The sequence below is a fragment of the Capsicum annuum genome, chromosome 6 (genome assembly GCF_002878395.1).
Source record: "Capsicum annuum cultivar UCD-10X-F1 chromosome 6, UCD10Xv1.1, whole genome shotgun sequence".
Taxonomy (NCBI): domain Eukaryota; kingdom Viridiplantae; phylum Streptophyta; class Magnoliopsida; order Solanales; family Solanaceae; genus Capsicum; species Capsicum annuum.
In genome coordinates this window covers 84,010,315-84,031,149 of record NC_061116.1, presented here as the reverse complement: position 1 = coordinate 84,031,149, position 20,835 = coordinate 84,010,315, and the positions used below count along the sequence as shown (strand labels likewise).

The 20,835-nt window shown below is 35.1% G+C and overlaps 1 protein-coding gene across 2 annotated transcripts in view; it reads left to right on the top strand.

The window, feature by feature from the left end:
- Window positions 1-9,137, top strand: part of LOC107873302 (ubiquitin-like domain-containing protein CIP73) — a 32,283-nt gene extending 23,146 nt beyond the window's left edge. Inside the window, exons 7-16 of one of the 2 annotated variants that reach the window (XM_016720096.2) lie at window positions 509-652; window positions 840-909; window positions 1,007-1,182; window positions 5,841-6,005; window positions 6,129-6,200; window positions 6,282-6,414; window positions 6,508-6,906; window positions 7,498-7,847; window positions 8,009-8,089; window positions 8,850-9,137. In XM_016720096.2, the coding sequence (XP_016575582.1) occupies window positions 509-652; window positions 840-909; window positions 1,007-1,182; window positions 5,841-6,005; window positions 6,129-6,200; window positions 6,282-6,414; window positions 6,508-6,906; window positions 7,498-7,847; window positions 8,009-8,089; window positions 8,850-8,858 (1,599 nt within the window). In that variant the 3' untranslated portion in view covers window positions 8,859-9,137. The remainder of the gene's footprint in view (window positions 1-508; window positions 653-839; window positions 910-1,006; window positions 1,183-5,840; window positions 6,006-6,128; window positions 6,201-6,281; window positions 6,415-6,507; window positions 6,907-7,497; window positions 7,848-8,008; window positions 8,090-8,849) is intronic. The other variant, XM_016720098.2, reaches the window with a different exon arrangement.
- Window positions 9,138-20,835: the final 11,698 nt, after the last annotated feature.

The following is a 20,835-nucleotide window of genomic DNA, read 5'->3' as shown; positions in this document are numbered from 1 at the left end:
AATTATCTCAAGAACATTTATATGTCAATGAAAAAATATTTGGGGGTGGGGGGGGGGGGGGGGGGGGCTCGAAAGATGGACTATCACTTTGAATCAATGCAGGATTAACTAAAGAAGGCAATACCAATTAGCTGGAAATTTATTTTAGTCGTGTTAATACGTTTACTTTAGATCCTATGCTTTCTAAGTCTTTTTACCCTATTATATATTCTTTTGCCAATAGGACATATAGAGAATTCCGGTACTTTTGATTTTTATTTTAATTTTTTAAAAATGTTGGTCCAGAATGAATTCAATTGGGGAGCTTGGTTAGTGAGGATCTATATAGCCAATCCCAACTTATTTGAGACTGAGGCGTAGTAGTTGTTTCAATATGGTCTTTATTAGGGACCAAGTATCCTGGGCTTAACGAACACACAACCCATTTGTCGGGTTGGGAGGAGTTTCAGTCTTGGCTGTGGTATAATATTTTGTAACTTTGTAAACGTGCATGCTGTATTCTGTTCAGGGTTTTGGTCCAGCTAGTATAGGAAACATTAGAGATTCTGGTAGATCACAGTCTGAGCAAGGTGATACAAGGGATCAATCCAGTTTCAGTACTAGTGCTTTTGCACGTCCAACAGATGTCCCACTGGAAGCTCTGCAAGCATCGGTAAATTTTACATCAATTATCTTGACTTCAAATTATCTTTCATGTTTTTGGGAGAGTCTTCATTTAACATGTAAACTGCATGTTGACCGTCTCATGCATTTTTTTAGATGGTAGAACATTGTTCATATGTTTTTTTACTCCATCTCCTTTGCTTTCCACAGTTATATCTTTGTTTTTGTTCTTGTAGATTATTCCTGATTCTCTTATAACCTTGACCCAGTACGTGCGCCATTTGACTGTAGAGTTCAGAGCCAATGGTAAAAGTCCCTTTCTCTTCTTTTACATCAACCCGCCTCCTACAGGAGGGGGGAAGGGTAAGAGCTGTTCTTATTAACTGAAATTTGGTGTTGGCAGTTAGAGGACAAAGTGATACTACACAAGTTGCTGGTGCACATGTAGCAGATAGAACAGATTTAGATGCTACCGCCCATTCAATTCGACAGGGGGGATTTCCGACACCTGCATCCTTGGCAGAAGTGATCATTTTGACAAGGCAGTTATTGATGGAACAAGTTGTTGAGTGTTTGTCGGTATGTGCTTGAGTTTTTGATAGTTTCTATTTAAAACTGCTAATATCTGGCAGAGTATTTGTATCCACTCCAGGGCTTTGGTAAGAGGTAAGAGCGCCACACACGTGGTGTGTGGTTAGGCGCGCGTCATGGTTTCAAACCCTGTTGCAGAGAAAATCTTGGTATTCAATTAGGGAAGGGTAGAAGGGTGGACCGTGTGCCACTAATCCTCGCGAATTTCTCGATTATCCTATATATATTATATGTATATAATATATATATATATTTGTACTGCAGAGTTTTAGCCTCAGGGAAAGGATAGATTCTTCAGTCCAACTGAGTGAGCGAAGGGTGCTTAACTGTTATCTTGAAGAATTGTATGCTTTCAGTTTCCTTCTTTTTCTAAAAATAAAGAGTTACCTCCTATACTATCAGGGCTTGCAAGTTTCATATTTAAATTTCAAGGGTTCAAACCCCCTGGCTTGACAAATGGTGAAGTATTTGTTAGAGGCATGTGGGGGTAAAATAAGTTATCCACGTGGCTTTTATAATGGCTGATAAACCCCCACCAAACTATTGGTATTCTGCAAATTCCATATTTAACTCTCTGCTGTTTCTGTTTTCCCGGAAAAATAATTTTTGATGATTAAAACCCTCCAAACGGACAAATGACGAACAGTTTCTGATGACTTCTGAATGGCTCGTGGAGGTGGAAAATGATGGCACATTGGATTTTTTTAACAACTAACTAGGATGAAATTTGCTATTTTCTTAAAGATTCTCTCCTTTATTTCCTTTATATTCTTTGTTTTTTCTTCTATCTTCTTTACTTTCTGCTTTAACCAAATTGATCTAGGTTTGTATATTTGGGTTTCATCCGAAATAACTTATCTCTCTCTTCTTTTATTTTTTATTTTTTGATATTATTGAAAGAACACCTTCTTCAGCACCCTTTTCTTGATTTCATTCAATCTTATTTGAAACCAAACGCTTTCTTGGGGATGCATGAATATTTTATGTAGTTGTGAGCAGCCGATAACAAACCCAGTAAAGCACTATGTTTTGAAAGAAAAAATCCCCAAAGACTAAGTCATTTTTTGACAATCCGTAATTTCAATAGGAAAGAGAATATAATTAAAAACGCCCATGCTCTTCAAACTTTACGAAAAAACCAACATCTAATCCCTTTCTATTTTCGATTTTGGTTCTTTTTTTTTATTTTGGTTTTTGTGAAACTTGCAAAATAGTGATAGTTTAGAGGATTTTATGTATTAACTCTATGAGAAATATTAGAGAAGACTATTATTTAATTGTGTATCTATGTTATTACACTGAGACTATTTATAAACACTACATTCTAATCCTTTTTCAAGTAACACTATATTACAATCCTTTTTCAAGTAGGATTCCATATACCATTTCTATTCCTACTATTCTTACACTCCCTCTCAAGCTGGTGAATATATGTCATATATACCGAGCTTAATATAGATGTAATCAATACGAGGACCGGTGGGGGACTTGGTGAAAATATCTTCAAGAAAATTTGTGAGGACTGTTCAGGATGTCCGGGAGACCTTAGTTGAAAGAGAACAAACTTAAAAGTTGATAGGAAAAATAGTAAACATCACTGGAACGTCTATCTGTTGCTGAAAAAATATTGCCGGAAACTGGTATAAACATATGGGTTGTCTCGAAATTAAGAGACGAATAGATCTTGAACAAGAAAATCGTCGAAAAACTTGTTGGAACTGTATCAGGCGCCTATGCGTGGTTGGATCTCTCCGGAGGTGACGTTCTCGTGGGAGGTCGATTCACATCGGCGCTGGTTGGCGTTTGGTCGTAGGGAGACACTGGACCTCTTAGGGGTGTTGGTTTTCGCTCAACACTAAAAGAAAAGTGAAACTATGTAAATCAGACCTGAGGAGTCACTAGAAAGACGCACGGAACTACGCAAATAAGATTCGAGGAGACCGAAAAGGTGCACAGTGCTACGCAACTTAGATATGAGAAAGTAGTACGCAAAGATGCATGGTGCTACTCAAATCAAATGTGAGAACATAGTTCGGAAATATGCACGGTGCTACGCAAATCAGATTTGTGAAAGTAGTCACCGAAAAGATGCATGGTGCTATGCAGTAAGATCTAAGAAAGTAGAGTGGCTACTTTCTCTGTCCCGTATGCTTCTCAAATGAGTCCTTCCCAACATGATTGTTTTTCATGCATATATTGTCCCAATTTTTGCTAACATAATCATTGGCCAGACGGACGGTTACATGAGTTATAACCGCCCGCCGGTCGTTGAAGCTTTTTTCTGATTCTCTGCCAAGATCATAGAGGCTCTGATATCATGTGAGAAATATGAGAGAAGAATGTTATTGATTGTGTATCTACATTATTACACTGAGACTCTATTTACAAACTCTACATTCCGATCTTTTTTCAAGTAGGGCACTACATTACAATCGTTTTTCATGTAGGATTCTATATATACTATTCCCGTTCTTATCCTATTATAACAAACTTTAAGTTCAAATGACATGCATTGTGCCACTTGGCACATTTTAAAAGTGTTTTAGGAGCGTGAAATACACATGCCAACAAATATTTAAGTCAGGGGGTTTTAGCCCTGAAAAGTTATAGTTCGAGGACTTGCAGACACGTGACTGTTTAGAGGGTTTTAGACATTACTCCAAAATATATCAGCAACTTCTTTTTCTCTGGAGCTTTTTAACCTCAACTTCGTGTGGTGCATGAAAGTGTTCTTCAAATGATCAAAGAAGCACAAGTTCAGGTTGGTTGGATACACAGTTTTATTGGCTCATGCATGGAAAAATGCTTTGGCAAGTTTGGTGGGAAAATCTGTAAATAAACGACTGAGTATGTTCTGCTTGTGTTATACCTAAATATAAGCTTGTGGCATCTGGTCTCTAATTACCTTTAAACTGCATGATAGACATAGAAATAAGAGAACTTGATAAAACTTAAACGTGAATGGAAAAATCAGATGAAATAAAATGATTTTGTTTTTTCATCAACTTGATTTGGTTGAAAGTTTGCAATAGTTTAGCCTGTGTTTATGCTTGTAGTAGTACTACATTTAATAATTATACAGGAATAAACAAAATAGTAATGCTAAATTTATCTCGGACACGTGAAGAGGAGGGGCATGGATGCCCCGGTCCGTAGGTGCGAGAGGCTAGCGTTGGATGGTTTTAGGCGGGGTAGGGGTAGGCCGAAGAAGTACTGGGGCGAGGTGATTAGGCGGGACATGGAACAGTTACAGCTCACCGAGGACATGACCCTAGATAGGAAGGTCTGGAGGGCGTGAATTTCGGCAGAGGATTAGGGCCAGTTTGGGTCGCTAGTGTAGGGAATTACTTGGAGGGGGTTTTATTCCTGTTATGATTCCGTCTTCCGTGTTCCATGTTTTATTACGAATCTGTGTGCTTTCCTTTGCTTTCTCTGTTTTATATTACTTATGGGTGCCGTATTTATGATATGTAACCTGCTTCTGTGCTTTACTATGTGTTTGTGTGGTATCTCGTGTCTTGAGCCGGGGGTCTATCGGAAACAGCCTTTCTACTTCATCAGAGGTAGAGGTATGGACTGCGTACATCTTACCCCCCCCAGACCCCACTAGGTGGGAATACACTGGGTTTGTTGTTGTTGTTGTTGTTGTTGTTTGGTCAGTGGTTTGCCTTAGGTTTTTCGAAGAGGATATATTTTTGATGTCACTTTGTTTACTTCATTCATTTTTTTTTTAATGTTAAAGCATAAATTGCTCTCTTTTCTTTTCTTTTATCAAAACAAAACATGTTACCACATTATGAATGTTTGTGTAGTCTGATATGAATGAAATTCATCATAGAAATTTCTACCTGTAATAGAAACATTTGAAATTCTAGGTTTTCATTTTTTAGTTGGTCATATTATGTGGAAGCACCACAGCTGATAATCTCTTCATCCCTGCCCTATCGAGCTTCAGGTATGCTGATTTTTCGTCCAAGATTTGAATGTTCTATTGCCTTAACCATCTGAGCAGTTGCTAAACATTTGATACCAGTATGACTGCATAGAATATAATTAAGTAAATTAAAGCGTGTTCTCTCTAATAGCTTTAACTTTTAGATGAGATGATCACACACTTAACATGGATCGGAGCAAGACCCATCCCATTTCTTGTTTTCAATGTTGGGCCTCCATATAAAATTGGCCATGCTCCGGCGTGATTAGGTGTGTGTGTATGAAGAAGTCCAACAATGGTCTTTAAAGGGATAGGTGGTCTCTTTGATATGGTTTGGACAATCCTCATCTCTTGAGCTAGATTTTGGGTTGAGTTAGGCCCAAGATCCATTTCTTTAGCATGACATCAAGCAGGTTGAGGTCCTAGAATCGAATCTCAACGCTACCCATTAGTAAAAAACGAATTTCACGTGCTTGGGCCCATAAAAAAGGAATCAGGCCCGCACATGATGGGGCTCTTTCTTACAACTTAAATGTGATAGGTCACACACTTAAACATGGACATTATTAAAAATATCTTTTAGGTTTGTCTTGTGTGTTTATACTGTTCCAGTTGGAGGTACTATTCAGCACTAACAAAATAAAGAAAAATATTGTCCCATGTGCCTATTGATTTTCACGTCTCTTTTTTTTTTTTTGACCCTTTGGTGCAGCAATTTTCTACATTGCTAGAGAATCAAGCCGATGTGACAGATCCAACAGAGAGAATGAGAATTCAATCATATGCGTTAAGAACAGGAGGTCTTTTCCGAAATGTAGGTGCTATGCTACTTGAGTTTGGTCGGACGACAATGACGTTACGAATGGGCGAAGCACCAGTATGTTTTCTCTTTCAAAGGGGTGGTACCACCCTTTCTGTGATTATATCCCAGATTTGTATTTTTCTCTTTTCATCCTGCGTACGAAGGTAGAAAGTACTGACAAGGGGCCAACCACCTTAGGATGATGCTGTGGTGAATGCCGGACCCGCTGTCTTTGTGTCTACTTCTGGCCCCAATCCTATAATGGTTCAGGTTATTTTTCTGTCAGATATATACTTTATTATGCAGCCTATTGTGTGGATGCTTGATATCTCTGTTCCTTTGATTGTATAGCCACTACCTTTTCAGCCGGGTACAAGCTTTGGGCCTGTTCCTGTTGGAACTGCACAAAATAGTACTGGATTTTCTGGAGGATCTGTTGGTTCTGGCTTTATTCCAAGGAATATTGACATCAGAATACGAACAGGTTACTTTTTCTTGTTCACGTTCATTATGCTGTCCCTAGTTACAAAGACTGCAGGTTTATCTTCTCTTTTTACTCACTCACCTGTACTGTTAGGTTCATTTATGGCTTCAAATCCAAATCGAAGAGAGCCTACTGGTTCACAGCAATCGGGGCAAGCTGCTCAAGCAGCTTCTAATGGTGGAAGTTCTGATCAACAAAATGCTGGAGGCACTAGAAGCTCCTCTTCTGTGGAGTCAGCAGTGCGAGTAGTTCCTATTAGAACTGTAGTTGCTGCAGTTCCCGCTTCCGTTGGGCGTTCAACTTCTGATTCATCTCGAAGTCCCATGGGAATATTCTATCCAGTTTTAGCTAGAGTGCAACATGTCAGTTCTAACAATTCAGGAGCTTCTCAAGCATCTGATCAAAATAATTTACATGGTGTTGAGACTAGAGACCCATTTAATCCTGATTCTTCAGGGCAACAGCAAAATGTTGGACTCCCTGGTGTTGCAGGTAGCCAACTAACTTTGCAATTATTACTTCCTTTTGATTTATCTATCAAGCACTTGCAGTTTATGGGCCCTGAACATGGTGCTAGATGTTATTAAGGTAGAAGATGGTTGCACTTTTGACAGGTTTTGTGGACTTGCTGTAGATCTCTTAGCGCTTGACAGTGTGAACATATCCAACATTTGTTATCATAAAGTGGCTGTTTGTATTACTGGTCACGAATTCAATCCCTTTTCATCAACATTCATAGATGGTCTTTCATGTCTAGTGTATCAATCTTCCATCTTAGAAGGAAACATTTCCATGCTGGTTATTTCCAGGTTTTATACGAACTAAAAATAGCTGAGGCTTTGACGTGTTCAGTTGCATCAATATTTGTTGTATGCTCCATTTTCATAAAAAGGAGTTTAGTTGTCTATGGTCAAATCCAGTAAAGTTCTTGTTTATTTCTGAGCTCTAAGAGAGGAACAGGTAGTAATGCAATGTGGTTATTGTAGCTGTCATTTGCTTAGTCTGACATTGCTTTTAATTTTCCTTTCAGTATAAGTTAATGCAAAAACTATCTACATATTTGATATGCGACAATGGTTTCAGGTAACTTTAGCTCATTCAGTGAAGTATCAAATGGCGAAGAGTTTTCTGCTCAGTACCAAAGTAGTGTTGATCAACTTCTGAGGTCATTATTCTCTAGTGAAAATATTCATCATGAGAATGTTAGTGATCACGGTGTAACTACAAACTCTGCCAGTGAAGGTGATGCGGTAGTTGAAAACAATAGTAGTTCTCAGGAGACAGCAACAGCAGAAGATGAGGGGGTTTTCCTGTCAAATATTCTACGTCATATCATGCCAATTATTTCTGAAACCAATGGAACATCACCTACTGATTTACCTAGTGGACAATCAAATATGGCTGAAGATAGAAGGGATGATCGTCAAACACAGGTATATTTATCCCTTTGACATCTTATCTTCCTTGAATGAAGACAAATTTGACATCAAGGTTGATTTGAAAGAGACTTAATAGCTGCGACGTCGATCACTTGTAAAATTGGAAGTTTTTCTGCAACCGACTATATATTTTAGCATCATTTGCTTTTCTACAGGTGCAAGAAAACAGAGAGCAGGCAAGTTCTTCACATCAGCGACGTGATCCTCCATTGCCACCAAGCTCAAAACGTCATAAGGTAAATGCCCCTTATCTAACCATCAAAGAGCATAGAGAAGCCCCTATAAAAGCATTCAAAGTAAAATTAAAAAGGAAAAAAAAAGAAGAGAAAGAAGTAGATGGAAGGAAGAGAGGTGGTAGGGAGAGAGCAAGAAAAGGATAATACTTGTATTGTTCTGGATTGGACTAGGATTTTATTGTTTGTTGGAATCATCATATATAACAGACTAGATTATCATCTTTTGTTGATGGCTTACTCGCATTACGCTGAAATAGGAAATTCTGGTATTCCAAAAGAGTCGGGGCTTTCAATCAGTCAACTGTGGAAGATTGATCTAAGTGATATGACATAGGAAAGCTTTCTTTCAGGTTAATGTCCTCATCAGATTGTTTTCAGTGATATAAGAACAACTAATTTAGTTACTTCTACATTAGAATTCTAGAAGAATTTAAAAAGATGTTGAACTAATAAAAGACTCCACAACGATAAAATGGGAAGGTGGTTACATGAAATGGATCCATTGGAATGGCCATTCTGAAGTAGAATCCAAAAATATTGTTAGGATAAACTAGATCGGATGATCTTAGTCAACTTTACTGTTATTGTATTCTTATTAAAGCGGTTATCCTATTAACTTCTTGGACATTCCAGCTCACAGTATGAGCAACATCTTTGGGTTTGACGAACTTCTATGTAATACTGATTTCCAACTGCTGCTGTCTTTTATCAGATTTGGATGTCAACCAGTCTTGAATATAATATATGTTTTATGGTGCAGGGGGAGTGATTTCTAGATTCCCTGGTTTCAGCCAGCGAATGTATTGCGGCTTTGTGGTTGTATCTCTGCTTTATGGTGCAGCGGGACTGATTTCAAGATTGCTGGTTTCGGCCAATGCTTCGAGGTTCTGTTTGTAAACAAATTGAAACGTTGTTTTGGCAGTGTACAATATTGAATGACTCGGAACTTCTTTCATTTCATGATGTAAATCGAGATAGCAAAAGGAAATGCAGCTAATATTGAGCTAAGACGAAATAGATTATAAGGAACAAGGGCAATTCTCATTCACGATCCTTCCAAATGGATCTGCTCCATTGTTCATACGTAAATAAGAGGACCGGAAATGGAAAATTAAGATCTTAGGCCAAAAATGAAAATAACTAAACAAGTACTCATTTGCATAACGAACACAAGAATATAAGTAAGAAACAACTTATTTTTCTAGAAAATGTTTTTCCTCCTTCATATCGAACACCCTAAAAAAAGTATTTTTTGGGGTCAAAAATTATTTTCTAAAATATATTTTAATCTTTAGCTAAACATTAAAATTTATTTTTGAAAAATATTTTTTCATTCACCAAACAAATACTAGAAAACATTTGTTGGAGAATATTTTTCACTCACTAGCCAAACATAAGAAAACGAGAAAACAAGTCAGAAATCAATTTGTTTTCCGAAAAACATTTTTCTAAAATAATATTTTTCATGGAAAAGATTTTCCTTCATACCTAACACATCGTAAATGAAGATTGTTTTAAAAGAAAATCGAGGCAAATGACCTGTAAATTTAATCAAATAAATATAATAGTAAATGTATTACAAACAGTAGAAGAGTACCTAATCTACACATCCACCTTTTGTAATTTTTAAAATATTTTTATCATTAATACTCTTTATCATTTCTTGGGAAACACTATTCGGAACTTGTATTTGTCGTCGTTCCTTCATGGCTTTCATGCCATCATTATTATTACATCCAAGTGCTTCATCCATTTTGTCTTCGACTTGAGATGATAATTTTGGCAACCCATTATTCCGTCGTTCGATGTTCGATATTGATCCAATCTGTACAATACTAATATTTTCAAACTATCTTTTTGTTGATGAATATCCATCTTCTCTGATAACAAATGTCACCACATGAAAAGCTTGCTTCAAAGCTACTGAAGATCTTTGAATAACTAGTACATTTCGAACCACCGTTGCAAGTTTTGGAATTTTTTCTCCACAGTTCCTCTACCACACTAAACATTGAGGTTCTCCATGTTCATCTCTGATATTTTCTCGTGCTTAATTTATATATTCATTAAATCATAATGGTTATTCAAAACTCAGATAATCATCCATCATATAATCAAAATCATCTCTTCCAAACCTATGAGTTGGAGGTCAAATAGGTGGAACATTTATTTCCATGCTCTATAAAAGTGATGCAAGTTTCTAGCTTAGTTACTATGCTACTCTTACAAGTTTCAACACATGGAGATTCATCATTTTTAATGTCTAAATTTGCATAAATCTTTTCAACCATTTTTCAAACACCTAGTTCTTCGTAATACCGATTGAATAAAGTAGCAATCAAATAAATTTGAGGAATAGGAAAAGAATATTTTTTGAATTTTGTAATCATAAACTCAATTGGCTCTCTAAATTTTTTTTTCATATTTGACAAATTCAGATGAAATAACACAAATATTTACTAAAATTGAAGAAATAGTTATACAATACTGACTAGATAATGTATTTATAGCTTGATAAACAATTCTCAAAAAATCTATAAGTTCCTTTGCTTCTCCTCAATCATCATCACAAAGTCTTGCGAATTATGAGCATTAAAAACTAATTGTATCGGCATGTAATAATCATAAGCAACTGCAAGCATTCAAATAAAGAATCTCATCTAGTAGACACTTCTTTTGAAACTTTTCTAAATGGAATTTCACATTCTCCACAATGATTTTCAAACTAAGCTAGTTCTAAAAATTCAACCACAAGGAATTCAATTTTTTTGACAAGCATCTTCAACTATTGAAATACCATCTTTTAACCAAATTATGACTATGTGCAACACACTTAATATGAAAAACATCATTAAGGTATCAAAAAATTAATAACTTTTAAATTATTAGAAGCATTATCTGAGCCATAACTTTATGACAAAGTTTAAAATCTGCTAAAATACATCCTATTGTAGTAGCTATATAAGAATCAATCTTACTCTCTTCAAAATATTTATAGATAATATTTCTTTTTTGCATGTCCCAATCATGATCAATTCAATGAGTGATAACGGTAAAATAATCATTAATATTAACACTACGACTAATATCAGAAGTGATGGATACTCTACCATCAAAATATACAAATAGATAATGAAGATAATGACTATGTTCAGTTTGATATTTAAAAATAATACTTTTAATTATATTTCTTGTAATCCTTTAAAAGAAGAATTATACACCTCCTGAATATAATAGCTAAAATCAAAACATGAAGAAAAATCATAAGGCAAACCACAAACACCAATCATTTTAGATAATTCTTCATGATTTCTTTCTTTACTATACGTGCAGTGTGTGCTTGGGACATTCGAGTTAGACATATTTAATTGACTCTGAACCACGTTAGAACCTCCTACAGATCTTTCAAGACAGGGAGTACCATTTTCCTATCCATACCAGTAGCTTTCAGATGAACAAAATCTTTATGACATGATCTCAATTGCTTAGTTAGCAACCCTGTTTCACCTTTCAAACCCCCAATCAAATGTTTAAAACTCTCTTACATGTTAGGCAAATAGCAATAGTTTCTTTTTCATATTTTATTCCATAAATAGCCAAACTAAATTTTTTTAGGACGCTCAGCGTTTATGGACCCCAGTAAACATAGGTAAAGGGGAAATATCATCTTGTTGCGATAATTTCATAGTCGGACTAATCAGAATAAGGGTATCATCTAACTCTTGTTCTTCTAATCGGGAGAGAGGTATCATCTCTTGTTCTTCTACTTCTTTTTTATCCTCTAAGTCTTCCTCAAATTTATCATAACACCTATTTAAGGTCTCATGGTCTAATTCAATACTTGAATTAATATAAGAACAAGGCGATGTTAAAAAAAAGTTTCATCAGTATTAGTAAAATCATCAAACTAATTCTAACTCTAGGAGGCAATAATTTAAAACTACCCCCACCCCTTATTAGTAGTAGCACCCTAATATTTATTTAAAAAAAATGTTTAAAAACCTTTCTAAGAACTTTTAGTGACCCTCTAGGTCATTTTCTCAATTTATGCATAGTTTCGATGTTTCAAGCCTTTCCACAACTGCTACAGGCTATTTATGACTTGTCAAAACTGTTGGTTTGGTGATCGAGCAGTTTAATTGGGTTTTAGGTGTATTTTCCTATTTTGAGGCTTTCACTGTTAAGAAATTGATCTTGGACCAAAAATTCTAGTAACGAACTTCGAATGAGAATTCCAATAGTGCCGTCTGCTTCGAAACGTTGATTTTAGGCTTAGGAGGACCCTTGGTTCATATCTCAAGGCTTTTAGACTCATTTTGGACTATTATGTGGATTATATGAAAAATAAAACTATAGGTGTTGTCCCTACATTTAGTCAAAATGATATCATATGAAAGTTTTGATGGTTTTATTGAGTTTGGAATATCAAATTTGTTATGGTAGCATAGTTCATTTGCATGCACAAGGTTCTAACAAATTCCAAGCACCCAATCATAGACTATTTGGACTTAGCTAAAATTTACTACATGATATCTAGTTTGACCATTTTAGCAGCAATCGCTTTAGCGATCCTGAGCTTCTTTAGTAGCCTTGTCTATTTGGATTAGGTGAGCTTAAGTGGAGGACCACTTAAGAAAACATTGGTTTAGCGGCCAGAAGACCGCTTTAGTGGTGCCCACATTCCATTGCCTGACTGCTTTAGTAGACTTATGCTGCTAGCAAATAAGTGACCTATTTAGCGGCACCTGGGGATTGTTAAATCCCATCTTTACCTAAAATTTCCATTAATTTCTTATCCAATTTCCACCTTTTAAGAGCTTTTGAGCATGGAAAGAGTGGAGAATGATCCATTAAAGCTAAAGTAAGTTAGCCTGACACTCCTTGGTCCTTTCCCATTATTTATCCGCCAATTTCCATTCTATTTCATTGTAAATTCTTGAAAATTAGGTATTTAGATCCTTAGATAGTAGGGGTTTATTGGCCCCCAATTTATGCACCATTTGCACTCAACTTTTGAGCACACATTTCTTTCTTTAAAGGGATCTCCTGATGATTTAATTTTGAATTTTATTTCCAGGCCTCGTAGGTTTGTTCTCGACCAGAATTTTGACCCAATCATTTATATAGAAATATGAATCTCATTTTCTCTTATTGACATGTAGAATATTATTTCTGATAGCGTGATATCATATTAAGATCATGGAGCAAATATGAGCGATTTACGGATGACTCAAGACTTGCGGTTCGACATCGAGGTAGGCTTCGGTCTACTTTTATTCGTAAGATGATGTGTATTGTAGATTGCACGTTGGGTGGGTATGATAGGTCATATTTATGACCAAAATATCCTGACTTAGCCTAAATTAAGGAGTTTGGGGATAGAATGGTGAACCGATCCTTAAGATGAAATACTTGTTATAGCGATAGAAGCTTATCACCCTAGATTATAAGAATATTAACTATAGTTGATGCCAACTATCACTTAGTAGAAGACTATAGTTGATGCCAACTATCACTTAGTAGAAGGTTTACTATTTGACTTGGTGGATTGGATCATAGTTTTCCTAGATTATAGTATTGTCCCGACCTGATTTCTCAGGTCATATAATGACGCTTATCATAATCCACCAGTAGGAAAGCCAACCCATATTTTGGAATGACTGGTAACAGACTACTCAACAATATAAGGAAAATGATACAAAGATCAATATATAATAGAATCCCAAAACCTAGTGGTATCAGTACAAGAGCTTCAAAATATAATAAAAGTACAAAAGTGAAACAACAATGAAATTACACTAATACAACTTATCTTTGAATACAACATGGAGACTATTATAATACATATGAGAGAGATAAGTAATACTTCGAATGTCAGGAGCTCACTCTAAGTCTCTAAACAATGGCTGCTTCGCACGATGCACACATCAATAAAAATAACCCATACTATGATTTGCAGGCTGCAGAAGTGTAGTATGAGTACCAAATGAATGGTACTCAGTGGAAAACTACCAACTGAGCTCCAAAGATAAAGCAGGTATATACAATATATAAATAGAATAGAAACTACATAGAAGAGTCTGGAAATCATATAACAAGTCAATGAGAATAATAAGGGACATCTATCATGTTCAATTCCAAGAGTCTAACACAACAAGACTAAGAAAGTATCAAGGTGAACAAATCCTATTCCATCTACGTTCAATATATGTCTATACTACACCGTATATCCCAGGTCAATATACGAATAAAGAGCAAAACAAAAATATATAGTAATATACAAGATGAAGAAACAACTATACAATATGAACAACAAAGGAAGGGCTGTACTGTAGTATCATAGCTTTATATATATATATATATATATGTATATATGTATGTATATATATATATACATCCATTTAAGCATGAGGTCGTCTTAAAGCATATTCAAGATCAACATATCTTCATTCTAAGACCTCAATATAATACTATCTGGATTTAAGGCTATCATGCGTAGGGTTTATAATCCATATGACTACACATGATATAATCGTTCATAACAGTGTAATCATAAGATAAAAGATACCTCAAACCACAAATACCAAATCAACGGCCAATCTGTCATAAGCTAGCCATAATAATGATAATAACAATGAGAATAACAATATCAATAACAACGCGAATAACAGGCTATACCAAACAACCATATACCAAATCGAGTCTATGCGTACCCCACCACCCCAGACTTGGAAGGTTTAATCAACATATAACAACACAAGGCATGTTCTTTACTCATGTTTATGCAACCATCCCATACCGGCTGATAGACATAGGTGCATACTGATGGGCGATGTGCGATGTGCATGTAGGAATGAATGCAAAATACACAATCAATATCATAACTCCCCATAACTGTCATCATCATGATCATCATCATCGTAATTAACCTTTGGCCTTGTCGGGTATCAATATATCATCAAAGTATCCTCCGGCTTTATCGGGTATCAATATATCATCACAGTATCCCCCGACCTCGACGGGTATTAATGTTATCTCAATTTATCCTCCGTTCGTGCTGAGTATCAATATATCATCACAATTAACATTATGGAATAACATCAACTAAAATACCCAGAAACATAATCATATCACCACAAAATATCTATCTAGACAATACTTCCCAACTATTGTTATTAGCTAACCAATACTATTTATGATGAAACCACTGGTTAGCTAGTCATCATATGACCTGTAGTTATTTGTTAAAACATTATCCTTATTCAAGGGATATCAACTAACCATTATTTATTATATAGCCGACATCTAACATCTAGCCAAGGTTCATCACTAGACAATAATCGCCATTTATCCACTATTCCATATTATCAATTAATCATCAAATAACCATTAAATCATTATTAGACAACACAAAACCACTTATCATCTAACCATCTTTTATTAACTGGCATCATTCCTTAAATAACCCTCATCAAATAACTAATCCTTGTATAACTATTTGTTAATCAACTATTTAGCAACTATTTATTATTATTAACTAGTCACCTCTTATTACCAACATCACTTATTATCTAGCCTCGTTAATACACAACTCCTAATTTAACAACCAATCGACATTATAAACTTAGGCATGAATATCACTAATCTTTGGCTAAGCTAAACCCAACATCATCATTATCCACATATCAACCATCTCTAACTACCATATTTATACTAAGAAAGATTCATTAACTAATACATTAGATTCCTGGCCATCAAGAACTATAGTCACCTAATAGACAACTAGCTACCACATAACTTAACCCTTAAGTAAGGAGAACAATCATAAGATCGTATTTCAACTAGAATCACATCAATTACGAATATAATAATCATGAACATACCACATCTATTCATGCCATCACCAGATATCAAATAGTGGAATAGTAAGCATCATAGCGTATCTTCCTCTGTTTCGATACCGAAGAGATGTGTATACAACATACATATATGTATATTCATAAACTGTAATCACATTATTTATAATGATAAATATTTCTTGGATTACAATCAATATCATAACATGATCCTCGGCCCATAATATGCTCGAAATAATCACAACATAATGATCACGACCTTCAGCCCATATACTTACCCAAAACTCATATCAAGAACCATGTATATAAAGTATCTTAAGTTTATAATACACAACACGTCCAACATCATCTCACATATATGAGGCATCTCATACATAGGAGGCAAAATATTAATAAATAAATAATCATCTCTTGTCTAGGAGGCATCTCACATCTAGGAGGCATAATATCAACAAGTACATAGTCATCTCTCATATAGGAGGTATAATATCAACAAGTACTTAGTCATCTCTCATATATGAGGTATCTTACATCTAGGAGGCATAATATCTACAAGTACATAATTATCTCTCATATAGAAGACATCTCTCATATAGGAGGCATCTCACATCTAGGAGGGATAATATCTACAAGTATATAGTCATCTCTCATAGAGGAGGCATAATATTAATAGACATGTAATCATCTCTCACATAGGATATCTTATATCAGTAGGTCATACATCATGACTATAGGGAATATTACCTCTCTAGGAAAATAGTTATATCTAAGAGAAATATAGTCTCTACAGGCCCAACGATTATAACCAAAAGGGAGATAACATCTCTATAGGCACAACAACCATATCTAAGAGGAAATAGCATCTCTATAGGCCAATATCATATCAAAGAGGAAATAACATCTCTTTAGTACAATAATCACATCTAAAAGAAAAGTAGCATATCTATAGACCAAACATCAAGTTAAAGATGAAGTAGCATCTCTATAGGCCAAGCATAAAGTCTAAGAGGAATTAATATCACTATAGGCCAAACATCAAGTGTAAGAGGAAATAGCATCTCTATAGGCCAAATAATGTATCTAGGAGGAATATCATCTTTAAATGACCAATATCACTTCCACAAGGAGTATCATTGCCATAACTCAAAGCCAAAATCTGGGGAACATCAATACAAGCTACCAAGTCATGAAGTAACCTTACACTAAAGTTTACTAGCCCCATCTATGTCTAACATCCATAACTAAGCCCACAAGGCTAACACGAGTCTAGGCCTAAGTGGGCCAAATGATCCTACTTCTAAACCTCAATTTCCATAATTAGGCACACCATGCACCAAACTAAGCTAAGGTATCTAGTACCACTTCTATATGTCAATTAAGCCATATTCAATCTTAGGATAGGAGTTTCAACTTGAAATAAGGGTACTCAAGTCTACTCTATCCAAATTAAGGTTTCAAGACTACCATACTAGTCCAACAAGGTTAAATCCACCACTCATGCTTCAAATACTGCAACTGCAACCAAAACATAGCATTACATTATAACCATGCTATAACTAATCTAAACTAGATGAGAAAGGCACTAGGATTCAAAAGGCTTATAAACATATCATCTTATGGGTCCCATCTAATTCCTAAAGCATCAACAATCAAGGCTAAGTTACTCTATGCATAATTAAGAATAGCATCTAAATTAACATGCAATATATATCACACATCATCTATGAATATGAGTAGATAGAGGCCTACCTCGAAGCTGAACCGCTAAACTTCACATCATGCACCATATGCTCCCCTTCATTTCACAATCCCCCAAATGCTATCACACTAACAAAACCATGATCTACTCGTCAATACGAGTCTAATGATACCCATATTGTACCATTGTGATTGAGTCCAAAAATGACGCTAAAACCCCCAAGTGGGTCCCATATATAAAAAAATAAATTTTTGAGACCAACCCACTCATCAGATACTATTAGGGAGTTATAACCCTTAAGAAATTAGTTCAAATCACCCATATTTGGGGCTAAAATAAAGCAATCCATTTGGGGTTTTTGGCCAACAAATCAATAATTCAATACTAAAGTTAAAGAAATTCATACCTGAGGTTTAACGTTAATCATGATAATGCAAGTAATCCAAACTCCCAATTAACTCCCAGGACTCCCTCTAAGGCCTACACTTTCTATTAGGGTTTTGGGACTCAAGACAATGGGGCAAATGACTAATTCACAGCCAAAATAGCTATAACGCCCTGAGTCTGTACCCCGAATGCTATACGGTGCTTACGACCCCGAAGAACCACAAGCTATCCCATGACTGATATCTACTGTAAGCACTGAATAATACACTGTAATAAATACAGAAAAATAGGCTGAGATACCATAAGGTTAAAAAATTTGAATACTGATGAAAGATAACATTTGTAATAATAATCTGTAGAATTAAATACTGTCTAAAATTCTAGTCTAAAAGCCTCCAACTGAGCTATCTAAAAAGTAGAGTTTATGGGACAAGCCCCCAACTAACTCCAACTAATAAAATACTGAAGCTATTGTAATACTGAAATAAAAATATATCCTCGATAGATTTGGACTCACTACTAAATCTGTGATAGCTGACTGGATTCATCTAAGCGCGGTCGAGAACCTGAGCATTCGAACCTATGATATGAGACATCATAGCATAAAGAAAGAGTATGTGTCAGTACTTGAAATATACTAGTATGCTAGATAAGGTAAGGATGAATGCAAGGGTTCATATGTATAAATGATAATTGACCGATGATATAGAATAACTGAATATAAGAATGCATGGATAACTGATACTACTAAAATCAATGGGTCTGTAATACTATAGAAATACATAGATATATACTATATCTGAGATTTTCTAAAGCTAAGTACCAATTTATGATAACTGAGTAACTGATATCTGAAGTTACTAATAACTGAATTCCCGATACTGATTGACTGTGTCTGACAATTTTGATTCTATAAAACTAAACTGAGTTCTAAACTGAAGGCCAAAATCAAAACTGTGGGAGGTAATCATCTAACCGACATGCCTAAAATCTGAGCTGATAGGGGTCGAATTTGTAACCCCAATTAGAAGGGTGCTAGTACCATGCCATGAGTACTAACAATGGCTGTGGAGTCAGTCCTAACTAATGGGTGACCCCTGAGATCAGTCCTAAACTAGTGGGTGATCCCTGAGTATGTCATTCCTATCTAATGGGTGACATCTCATGACCTACGCTGGATACGTAGTTCTGGAACTTAGGGATTGCTTGTAGGGACCCAGTTAACTAACGGGTGAGACCACATCCTTTGGCTCGCTCGATGCTGAATCCTACTCCCAATTGAAAGACACTGAGCTGGACTGGACTGTATAGAGTTTACTGAGTTTTTTTGAGTTCTGTAACTGACTGTGTTCTACTGAGTTCTGTAACTGACTGAGAGTACTACTGGTTGTGACATGGCTGATACTATTCTATAACTAACACTGGCTCTAGGTAGCATGAAAAGTAAAGCAAAGTATAATTTTGAATAACATAACAATGTTCACTTCGTCATAATTCGCTCTTAGAGACATTTCATCTAGAACTTGTAATGCATTAACTTGTACATGAATGGGGAATACATGTTAGCATGCTTATAATGGAATGATTTTATTCTCATAGATAATTTATCAAACACATGGGAAGCATACTTGTTTTACTAAATCATAAACACTTAGGGTAAACATGGTTATAACAATGGATAAATTACAGAAACTAGCAACCTTAAGATATTAATTATAATTAATAACAACACTTTCTCAAAATTACAACTTATGTCAAAACTAGCAATATTTTGACTTTTCTAGAGTTAAGCATGTGAATTCCACCAATTGTTTTTCTTTTACCTATTTTCAAGCAATTTACCCTATTTTCAAGCAATTTACCTATTTTTCGATTCCACCAATTACTTTTTCTTTACCTATTTTCAAGCAATTTCCCTATTTTCAAGCAATTTACCTATTTTAGTTTCCTCCATTCTAACATTTTTTTTTTCAAAATCGCTATTTGCTCTCTAATTTCGGATAAACCTGTTCACCAATAATTAAGGGAAGATGATTTTACAGTTAATGCATGTTATTTTTTTTTTCATATAGCTTCTTTTTTGTCAAATAATTTTGGCATTTTTCAATCTTCTTCTGTGAATTGTTTTTTTTTGCGGTTTGAAATTTTTGGAGTTACGCAATAATGCCAGTACATATAAATCGTAGTAGTTCAGTTAGTGGGATTCCACGTATGAATTTTAGGTCCGATGAACTACCATCATTTAGTCTTGGTTTAACACAAGATGAAGAAATTAACTTGATTTCTACTAATTTTCAGTCTAAGAGAGGTGTTAGCAAAGTAGAGGTGAGATAGAATCAACATAACGATCCGAAAAAGATTGTGGAAATCATGAAATGGAAAGCGTTAAGAAAATCTTCATCCCCAAAACCCACCACAATTTAAAAATTGGTGAAAAAGAGAAAGTCTGATGAAAAAGGAGAATCTAGTCAAATTTCAAGTTCTGTTTTTTATCTGATTATGAATCTGAAGAAGAGAAAGTGGAAGAGGTATTTTTCTATTTGTAAAATTTTATAATTTCTGAACAACATGTTCATATATGTATTTTATATATACAATTTATAAGGTGTGTATGTAGTTTTGAGTTTTGTTAAGATATGAAATTGCAGTTGCTAATGGGATGATATGTATCTGTTATATATTTAAAATATGTATTTTGTATTTAGGTTTGTTACTGATAAGATTTGTATTTGTTATGTATAACATATTTAATATGTATTTTGTATTTAAGATATGTGTAGGATATTTGTATTAGTTACTGAAAA